Genomic DNA, 11,403 nt, shown 5'->3' with positions numbered 1-11,403 from the left:
GTCGTTGTAGAAATGAAAAGAAAATTACACTAACGATTATTTGCCCTGTGTTTTCATATGGGCTCTGCTGCACTGCCTGTCTCAGGAGAAACCATTAACAGTTCCAGGCTGTAGATGCTTTATTTGTAAAAATGAGAGGTTGGCTTCTTTTTTTTTCTTTTGAGGAAGATTAGCCCTGAGCTAACATTATGCCCATCTTCCTCTACTTTATACATGGAACACCTGCCACAACAGTGCCATGTCCGCACCTGGGATCCAAACCGGTGAACCCTGGGCCTCCGAAGCAGAACGTGTGAACTTAACCGCTGTGCCACTGGCCCGGCCCCCAGAGGTTGGCTTCTATAATTGCTCAAAACCCCTTCTAGGTCTAACTCAAATTCCTGGAATTGCTCAGAGGCAGAGAAGAGACTCGATGGTTCAAGAGGAGTCTGCAACCTCTAATATCTCTTCATCCTTTTGAAGTCTTGGAGTCCCCACAACACAGGGAATGTGTGTACCCACACGATAGAGATGAAGTAAGACTTCTCTTCCTACATGTCCTGTAAGCTGAATCACGTCCACCCACCCAGATGCCACAGGGAGAACAGAGTTTGTAACTTCTCACACACAAGGCGAACCAGTCCTATGACTTGTTAGAAAAACAAAAACATCACAATGAAATTCTCATGTGATCTGAAGTTATACGCAAAAACATCTGCTTTAAATCCAGAGATGAGGAAATTCCTTCTGTTTCCCCATGACCTTCTCAAAAGCAGTTCACTGTTACATGAGGGATCGCCATAATGCGGCATTCAGTGTCCCTGTGCCCAAGTGAAGACTGAAGTTGTTGCACGCCAAATATCTTTTAGTGTTTTACTTCAGACATTTACCATTGAAAGTTTCAAATAACCATGATGGCATTTATCACATTTACTTAGTAAATACCACAATCCAGTTCCAGAACTGCTCAACAGACAACATAATTTTGCCTTTGCCATTCTTGTTCCCAAATGGAGAATTCATTCCTCTGCATTTCAGGAATTCACCACCCTTCTCTGTCCCTGTCCCAGATGCTCATGAGACATCTTCATTCTTTTCTTAAAACTCTCAAGTGCCTGATTTTTTCTTATTTCCCTTTCAGACCCTTTCTCGGTCTTTTTTCCTGTCCTTTCTTCCTGATTTCACCTTTTCTTCATTTCCTTTCTCCCTGCCTATATCTCCCTCTCGTTAGCAATTTCAAATGCTAGTCTATGATTCTTTATTTACTCTGTGCTCTGTGATGAACATGGCTTTCAGAAATACCACCAAAATTAAGAGAAACTATCTTAAAATGGATATCAGTCTGTCAATCCAAACCTGGGATAGATTCAGAGGGAGCTGGGAATATTTCATCTGACTTACCCGAATCTTATCTGATTGCCATTGTGCTTTCTCCCTTCTGTAATAGCCTATCATTGGGCAGCGACTGCCAACAATATTGTGGAGTAAAAATATCAGAGGATGGGAATAAGGAAAGAAAGAATCAGCGGTTAAAGTTCATTGTTTAGGATGATGAGGGAATAAAGAGAAAAATGTCGTGCCTTGAAAAAAGCAAATTGTCACAGAAGGGAAATATGAAGTACAAAGAATGGGGCGTGTTAAAGGACTCATTGCTTACACATTAGGAAGCGCTCTGTGAAGTCTCGACGGCAAATTTTTAAAGATAAGACACTGTACTGAAGAAAAGGTGGTTGTTTTACTCTGAACGAACATGTCAGCTACATAGTTACATTTTTGGAGATGCAATAATATTCTCAAAAAAATTCCTACTGGATTTAAATATAGACATTTAAATATAAGGAAAATTAATTTTTAAAGAGATCAAGAATATGTGCAGCTGTCTTAAAATGATAAAAAAATTCCACGTTCAACAACACACTATTGATATTGCTATAAAGTCATATAACGTAGTGTGTGTTGAATACAAATGAATATTTTTCTCCTTTTAAAAGTATCTATAAATTTTATTTGTAACCTTAAGTATTTCTGATTGAGACAATTTTGAATTCTTTCTTATCCAGCTAGCTAGTCATTATTTAGTGGACGTAAAAGACGTTTTTAATAGTGTCTCACAACCATTTCTGTCAAATCAAGACAGTTATTGCTGTCTGCGTGGACAGTCACGTCTCATCAAGCCTGATAAATAATCAGTCCTGGTGGGTAAGTCCACAGGCAGCGTCGAGTATTTTGCCCTCTGTACTTACAAACGTAGATGCCACAGCCTGACGGGGCAGGTGCAATATCTAATCCAATCCTATCAGAATTCCAGACGGTAACAGCATTAGAAGTCAGTTTCTGCTTTAATGCCCTTGCCCGTGTGTATGCATCGGACTGAGGTTTGGAAGCAGTGCACGAGAAGTCTGCTTTCTTGTGAAAGCTGCTTGGTTTTATTTTTCAAGATATTTACTTTTTCTGCAGTTGAAATAAATTTTCCAAAATTCCATGTGGGACCACCTTTGATATGATTTCAATGCTTTGAGCTGTCGAAATTGGCTAGAATTTAAGAAGTAGAATTATAAAGGAGATGGATTTTTCATTTGTAATTTCTGACATGAAACATTTTTAAAAGATTAATATTTCCTCTTAATGGGGCCCCTAATCTCAAGAATGGGGCTTCCCTGAAGTTCTTAGAAATGTTCTTTCTCTTTTTCCCACCTCCATGTTTAGTTTACTAACAAACTTTGTAACTTCAGAGGTGGGAGGTTATACACACTTTTAATTCAACACCCTCCTTTCACAGATTAAGAAACTGAGACTCAGAGGGTTTTGGTGATTTGCTCAGGCGACACAGCAGAAAAGTCAGGATTAAAACCCTGCTTTATAATTCGCAATCCAGTGCTCCTTCCATTAGAGAATGCTTTCTTAAGCAATGAGTTGTTAGCAATGGGACAGAGAGAAAAGAGCACGTGAAACTTTGGTTTTAAAATATTTTTCAAACTATTGAAGCCCATTTACACTTCCACAAGGTAACATAGTTATTCCCCACCTAAAAAATATCCAATATACCAAAAATTTGCACATGAACAGATAAACTAATACTTTATAAAGTATGTGTTATCGACTTCCTTAAAAAGTTCTCTGGGAGTAGTATACCCATTTTTAAGACACAATGAGTGGATTTATTCATAACTTCCTAGAATTTCATCTATATAAAAATCAAACACGTTAACACTCCTTCTTCTACTGTAGTGGAGTGAAATCCTATTTTTATGTCATTCTCATTTTCAGTCCAAAAGGTAATGTCCCTAAAAAAGCATCCTTTGAAAAATCTGCTAATGAAAGCTCAGATCTTGGGGGACAGTGTAGTAAGGTAGGTAAAGTGTGGGCCAGGAGACCTCTGTCTGGCTCTTCACCCCAGCATTTCCTACGTAGGTGAAGATGGGACCTTAACCATGTAAGGAGTTTCATCAACTTTGGCAATCTGCTAAAACTGCTGTAATATGAACTCTCTCACTTGTGTGTCTGCTTCTTTTCTCTCACTCCTTGGGTAAAATTCTTCCAGAGCACAGTAGCCCCAGAGAAAGCCTAGACTACAGGGAGGTCAGTGTGTGACCTTTTCTCCTTCTCTTAAAGAAGAGGTCTCTGGGTATGCCAGTGAATGCCGACTTTCCATTTTGAGTAGCATGGCTATGCAGTACAAAGCTTATTTTTGGAAATTTTAATAATGGAATCTGTTTAACTCAAGCAGTTAGCAAGAGTTAAAACCCACTTCCAAAAGCAAACAACAACAACAAAAATCTGGAAGCTAATTCTTATTCCCTTGCTTACCAAAATATTTTTTTCCTAGAGTCTTTCAAACTGAGTTTACAGTGTTAGGTTTCTAGCCATAAAATTCTGTTTATAAACTTTCCAAGATTTGGATATGTGAACTGTGGCTGCAAGCTTCCAGTGTTTTCTCATCTTTATCCTTTAGATTGAGTGGATTGGTATCTCAACACTCTTGCAGAGTTTACGAACATTCTCATTGTAGTTTGTAGATTTTTGCTGAATCATATTTGCTAAATTTCTAAATAATTATGTAGCTTTATCTCTGGTCCATCTTCTTAACTGCCACCACAAAAATCTCAATTATTTTAGTGTAATGAAGTAAGATTTTTATGGTCCACATAAAATCATTTGCAAGTATCTTTGGCAACGTATTGTCTTTGCCCATGTTACTCTTGCTTTTGATCAAAATTACTGCACCTCTAGGGACAAATTAAATGTTATTTTTCGGGCATGCTTCAGGCTTTAATTTTTGGTCTAGTGATTTTTTTGGCTCACTCATATATCCTGAGAAACTAATTGTCAACACATAGTTTGGATTTTTTTTCAAGATGATAATTTATAACAGTCGTTCTATCAGGTTCTAATGTTCTTTACATGGCCTTGGGGGCTCATTTGAAGCATAGAATAGATTTTTTTCCCTAACTTAGCTAAAAGATTAATATATTTTAAAAGTATCAAAACTAAAACTGATCTACCAGATCAACATAACAGATTACATAAGGTTTGTCTGCTTACATTCACAGCTCAAAGGCGATGAACAATGATTAAATTGAATCTCAGCTGGATTTCAGAGATGCTGATCATTATGCAGTAGGAATTGTGCTTCTCCAGCAGGTGTAAAGATCTTATTTATTTTCATTCCACCTTTCCTTTTGTAATCACCTCTGAATTTACCCTCTTGGAGATATTTTGATAAAACTATAGCTGTTGTCAAATTTACTTTTTTTTCTTCTATTTATTTATTTTTATTTTGCTGTTCTCAAGTTTGGAAATTACCTAGAACTTAGCTGGTACATAGAATGTACAATGCATATATTTTCTGCCTAAAAGGCTTCAGAGGCATCCTTACTAGTAGGAAGATGGTCCATAAATGTATAATGAGAGAATTTCAGAAGATACCTTTTCCCCCCAATACATGAAAAATCTTACTTTATGAACTAGATGTTAAAGTTGTGCAGAGCACATAATTGGAATTCAATAAATGTTGCATGTGACATTGTTATAAAAGTCAGTATTAAAAAAACTCAGGGTATTTTTAGGGTATCTATCTTCTAATTAAATATATTTGAAGAAAATGTTATTTTATAGCAAAACATATAGAAACTAATATTTTGTATTGCACAGAATAGTCATCTATAGCATTTTAAATTGATTTTGTTATATTAAATTTTCAAGCCTTAAGAGACATTACACAACTCTAGAAAATTTTTTTCTCCTTTCAGGACTAATTATTTTTATGTATTTGCTAGTAGCTTTGCTATACTAGCAAATAATCAATTCTCTGTCAACAAGAAAACTCTTATTTGGTTGTATTTATGGAGGCAAAATATTTGTCCCGAGAGAAAGCTATCTGAGTGTGATGGCTTTTTAAAAATAAAACAAGTACTTTAATTATGTGACTGAAATGTTCCCTTTTTAAGATATATGAGCATTAAAATGTTATTTCCAGTTTATTTTATATGTTCTGGATTAGGAGCACTTAACCTCATAAAAAAGTACTTCAAGCTGGTCAGAAGAAGGCAAATATTTGGAAAAGATTCTTTTTGAGTAAAATATTTTAAAGGCATTTTAATACACTGAGGGATGTTATATCAAGAGAAGGGTCGAATGCTCCTGGTGCACTCAATAACCTTCCGTCCACGGGCACGCTGAGCAGAATGTCTCACAAGGTGATATGTTTCATACTAATCGATCTGGTTATAAATTCAAAAGTATCCTGTACTATAGTGTTTATAACCATTAAATATACTGAGAGGAATTTAAATAAAATGTAGTAGCAACTGTTCTCCGTCTGAACCTTTCTTTTACAGGATCATGCTTTTTCATAGCAATCAAAATCTGACATCTGGTTAGAGAAAAAGAAAAAGGACAGGGGGAGATGAATGTTTTCATAATATCAAGTTTTGCTTATAGTATAAGATGGTAATGGACTGAACTTACTAGCTTATAATACAATTTTCATTTTATTTTAAACATATTTTACATGATATAAAAATATTGATCACAGTGAGCTTTACCAATTGTTATTGCTATAAAAATGAATGCAGAAACAATATTTTTAGTGGAAATAAATTATATAATCATATATTTTTTTTAATCACAAGACGAAAACCTCGGCTGTTTGGCCACTGGCAGAAAACCAGTCTTTGAAAGAGGTCTTTTGTAGATGAGCTCCAGTCTGTTTCTGTAAAGTTGTCCACATGGTTCAGGAAACACTGACTTTGCCTTTGTTACCATGGTCCCACAAAGGTCTCTCTGTTTAAAGACAGTTCTAACGTGGCAACACAGTTTTCCATGATAGAAAATTGGCAAACTGAAACATAGTACGATCTTAGTTCATATGTGTTCTTTTCCAGTATGAAGGGACACAGCGACAGACTTCTTCACTGAATGAAAGGCCCTGCTCACAATGCTTCAGTCGATTTGTACATGGTCTTCTGTAACAACTAGGAGAACAAAGAGAACACATTTTTGTTAAAGACCAAGGGATGAATTCATGATGCTACAAACGTATCTTTGCATCTTTCTAAATTTCAAACTAGAACAAAGTTACTCATTTTATCATAAAATTGTTCTCAGGTTTATAACTTGTTAAAGTTTGTGCTTAGAATTATACAATTTAAGAGGCATGGAAAACCTAAAAGACAGTCTTGCTTGCTGATGTAACAAATGGGAGGAGATGTCGTAAACCTTAGTTCTTTTGAAGTGCTCTCCGCTTTGTGGATGAAAGTAACATAAAACAGAAATTTTGAAAGTGAATAAGGTCTGCCCATTTAGTGTGATCATGTAAGCATGGGAGAATTCACAAGAGGCTGAAACTTGTATGGAACCCAGACTTCGAAGTGATTAAACCCAGCCATTTTGGCAGGAGTGTGGTCCTCAGAGAGGAGCCCCACCCTCCCTCTTGTTTCTCTGCTGGGCAAGAAGCTGGCTGCCTGATGGTGACTCACTCTCCTTTTTCCACCTGGGCTCCATGTGAAACCAACACAGTCAAGGGGAAGGGCGGGAGAGCGACAATACTCACTGTGAGGGTCCCTTTCCTCCTAGCCTAGGCTTCCAGTTTCTAGTAGTGGTGAAAGGACAAATGACCAGACAGCCAATAACATGAGTAGCCCTGTTGCTTCAATGAATGGGAGGTATCTGTGAAAAACTTTTTGGAGTGAATATGCCTAACATGTGGGGATGGGCATGGATGCACAGGGAAAAATGCAAGATGACCTGACATGGAAATCAAAGTGCACTACAGAAAATCTACCAATGTGATTTTGAAACTTCATTTCTTTTGCTCTAGAAAAGAAAGCATATCTAGTTAAAATGTTACTTTTTTTACTTCTAAATACAAATGCATTATTATAAGACAACTGGTATTCCTTTACTAAAAAGATACAATTCTCAATGATTAATGAAAGCTGCTGATTAAGGCAGCGGACCAAAGAATATATACTTTGCCCACCACACCACTGGAATAAATATTAAGAGAAAATGAGGAGTATACATATTTTCAAACTATTGAATTGTCCCTTTTTTGCTTCAATATATACATAAAACCTGGAATTATACACCTAGAAAAATGAACCACGGGAGAGTTTCAGTAAATAGAAACTTTATGAAACAATGTATGCCATTAGGACAAATACCATGATATAAACCTTTCTGATTTAATATAAGAATTCTGTAGAAAAATATGATGGCTGGTTAGTCTTATGTAAACATAAAAATTTCGGGTTTTTCAATATATACTAGATTCACTCAGAAGGACGTACTATACAAAATGGTTTAATGATCTTTAATAAAATTTACTATCTATATTCTGCATTTTTGAAACATCCTTTTGGTAACTAGAGTAGGAGTACGCAAATAAAATTGAAATATAGTTTTATTGCTAAAAATATTCTAAAGAGGAAACCAAAGGATTCCTATAAGGTATACTGAAATGATAACAGAAGAAAAAATGTCATCACTGAGCTACCTAGACTCGCTGAAGTTTCTTTATGCAGTAGCTAAAACGTTCGTGTGGATGCATCACCAGAAACACAAATAAAAATGGGAGCACAAAACACTTGAGAATCAAAAGGAAGGACACTATTTATTGAGGAAAAAAGTAATGAAGAACATTAATGCAGATACGGAATTGTAAACAAATGTAAGTTTTAAGTTATGGGCATCATCATTGTGGAAAGGCATTATCACTGTCTTTAAAGAGTGGATGGAAGAAGAGAACCCACCGAAGGTGTTGAAGAACAAAAGGTCTGAAAACTAGAGGACAAGCAGGAAGGTACCACATTCTTGGCCAAAAAAAGAGAGGAGAGCTTAAACAAAGGCTACAGAAAGGAGAGGTCACATAAAGACCAACTTGTCCATTGCGTTTGGCACTGAAGATCTCCTGATGCCTTAAACAGAAATTTATCATAGAATTCTAGGGCACAAACCACATGACAGTTGGTTGAATGAGAGATGAAAGAGATGAACACAAACCCCAAATGCCTGATCTTGGAGCAACTTTGCAGAGAAGGACAGAGCTTGGTTGCTAAAGTACGCTCTGCATCACAGTAAGATGCTAAAAACGTAGAAGAAATTTGGGAACTTTTATAAATTGAGGGGAAAGGACAATAGAGTTGGAGACAGTAAAGGTATGGAAGAGAGAAGGCATGACTGGTGGAGCAATGTTGAAGGAATGTGGGAGGAAATGTCAAAAGCACAGGTCTGGCCACCTTAGGGGCTGGCCCAGTGGCGCAGCGGGTAAGTGCGTCAACAAAAGGAGGAGGATTGGCAGTAGTTAGCTCAGGGCTAATCGTCCTCAAAAAAAAAAAAAAAATGTAGACCACTCTATTCTCAGATTATAGGGGAAGAAGTTCGGGGATTAACACTGAAAGTGTTTGAGTCCAACAGTCTTATGTTTTCCTTGGTGGAGAAGGGAGAAAAATGAAAGTTTAAGGAATAAGTCTTGGAGTGACCTGTAACCACATATTAACTTATTTCTCTAATTCCATTAAATACTTAGCTTAAATATTTTCATTTCTAGATACAAGTCTATGGTAAATGGCACTATCCTATCCTTTGTAAAGTTTGCATAAAGTTTTACGCACTTGGAATAACTGTCTTACATTCCATCTGATGGCATCATAATTTTGGGTGGGGGCAGGAATGCACCGCCTGGGTGTATTTTGAAAATGTTCCACTCGTGACTGTCCTATTCATCTGTCCTCCAACTCGTGTTGAGCACCACTTCCTTAGCCTCTGGGACATGGATTTCGAGCCCTTTCTGAGCTTGGATCTGGTTTTGGTTCCCAGGGTCCTGTCCTGCTTTTTTTGTGAGCAAATACAGTCTCACGAAAGTTTAGCATTGGTTGAAAAATGTCAGAATCTGTCTGCCAGAACTTACTGGTCTCATTCTAACAAGCAATTGCTATTTTGGCTGAGAAAACTATTTCCAGTAGGAGAAATGAACTTTATTTATGAAGATTTCTTACCTGCATGTTTGATGTTGAAACTTCTTTCCTTTTAAGAGGCATTTCTGTGCATTTTCTGTACATTCACAGGCACATCTTCCAGGGTTTAGGGGTTGATTTCTTGGGCAGGTTCTTTTACATATGCATTGGCATGTATTTTCATCAAATTCTCTGTTGGCCCCACACGAGTGGGGGAAAAGTTTGTTTTTACAGACACACTGGCATGAGTTTCTGTCTAGTTCTTTGTGGGGGCCACAGCTGGAAGGCCGAAGGCCCCCTTTGCAGACACATTGACAGGTTTCTTCATCCAGCTCTTTGTTGGGTCCGCAGATGTCATGGAATCCATCTGTAGAGTCTAGACAAACACGGTTGTAACATCATTACTATACCTTACTTGGCTCTATGTGTGGTGTGAAACAATTAAAAGTATTTAAAAGCATCTTTCTTGTTATGTTTTTTATCAAAGGGTTGTGACAAACATGAGTATGCTTCTTTCCAAAGAAGTTCAAAATAATACTAACATGAAGCAGAAGATGTCCTATTTTGTTGTGACTTATTTCAAAGTATGATGATCTGAATATGATACATGTGATTTTAATATTAAAATACCTGTTAATTAAAATAGAGACCTTTGGCATTTAGTCTTTGAAACATGATTGTGCTTACCATCTCCAGCATTAGAGGAAAAAATAAAATCTTGCTGGGCCAGGCATCTGCAGTGGCGATTGTTCCAAACGTAATTGGTGGGGCAGGTCTTGTTTGCAGCCTGGCACCTTTGAGAGAGACAGACGGGTTAGACAATAGTATCACTGGTACATAGGAGGGGTTATCTCTTTTCTTACACATGTACTAATACATGCTTGCAAATAAGATTTAAGATGATGTAAGAATATACAAAATCAAATATGAAAATTCCCTCTCAAACTACTCCTGTCCAAGGGTGACGCCAAATTCTAATCCCAGAGGTGACCTGGTGGTATTGTCCTAGATCACTCCAACTTTTATCTTTTTAAGGAAATACATTTATTTGTATAATCATATATCATTTCAGTTTGTGCAAAAATGGGCTAAAGTCTTTTATATTACTCTGAAATTTCCTCTTTCCATTCATCAATATCTTACAGACATCTTTATGTGTCATTTCATAAAGTTATACTCCATTATTTTTAGTGGTTGCATAGTAGTCCATAAAATGGATGTACTATTATTTATTTTATTAATCTACTATTGGTAGCTATTAAAGTAGCTTCCAATTTTTGGCCTTTTCAAACAATTCTACAGGAAATATCTTTACACACGTACCTTTACTGACTTATTTCTGAAGCACAGATGCCCATAACTATAAAGTGTCCATTAATACAAAATTCTCACGCTACACTCCACCAGAAAGGTATCAAAGATCATGTTTCTTATTGTTGTTCTGGTTTTTCCTTTCTTCTTTCCTTCTATCTTATTTGTTTTAATAAAAATTATGAACATATGGGCTGCAATCAACTACAACAATTGCTTCTTTGATGCTCCAACTGTCCCACTGTTGGCTAATTGGGACCCCTTTGTGTTGGTGCCTGTAAGACATGAGCCCTTTAGTTTAACAGCTTCTCTGCCCTCTGAGATGAACAGATGTCACAAGCTCATTGCTCATTTTCTCCTCCACATCTAGAATCAACCATTCCTTCAAGGAGCCCTAATTCTCTTTGTCTAGAGGCTACCATTTTGGATTAGATGTGTTCAGTGCCATCACATCACATTACTTCTAGACCTTTTCAGGGGGCAGAGGTAGAAAATGCAAGTGTATCCCACAGATCGTCTCGTAGTTAATGTTTACCCATTAGGATTCTTGGATTTTAATATCCTAACTTACAGAGTATATATAAACCCCTCACTACCTCATTCTTCAGCAGATGTTGGTGTAGGGGAAATATTTATTTACAGACTTAACACTTAACAC

At 36.8% G+C, this 11,403-nt stretch overlaps 1 protein-coding gene across 3 annotated transcripts in view; it reads right to left on the bottom strand.

The window, feature by feature from the left end:
* Positions 1-5,950: 5,950 nt before the first annotated feature.
* VEGFC (vascular endothelial growth factor C) overlaps positions 5,951-11,403 on the bottom strand; it is a 115,344-nt gene continuing 109,891 nt past the window's right edge. For all 3 annotated transcript variants that reach the window (XM_023630689.2, XM_023630691.2, XM_023630690.2), the window contains exons 5-7: positions 10,122-10,228; positions 9,477-9,810; positions 5,951-6,452 (exon numbers count right to left, since the gene is read on the bottom strand). In XM_023630689.2, coding sequence (XP_023486457.2) covers positions 6,338-6,452; positions 9,477-9,810; positions 10,122-10,228 — 556 coding nt within the window. In that variant the 3' untranslated portion in view covers positions 5,951-6,337. The remainder of the gene's footprint in view (positions 6,453-9,476; positions 9,811-10,121; positions 10,229-11,403) is intronic.

This window comes from Equus caballus, chromosome 27 (assembly GCF_041296265.1).
Source record: "Equus caballus isolate H_3958 breed thoroughbred chromosome 27, TB-T2T, whole genome shotgun sequence".
Lineage (NCBI taxonomy): Eukaryota > Metazoa > Chordata > Mammalia > Perissodactyla > Equidae > Equus > Equus caballus.
Note: the sequence above shows the minus strand (reverse complement) of the source record. Positions and strands in the feature narration are given on the sequence as shown.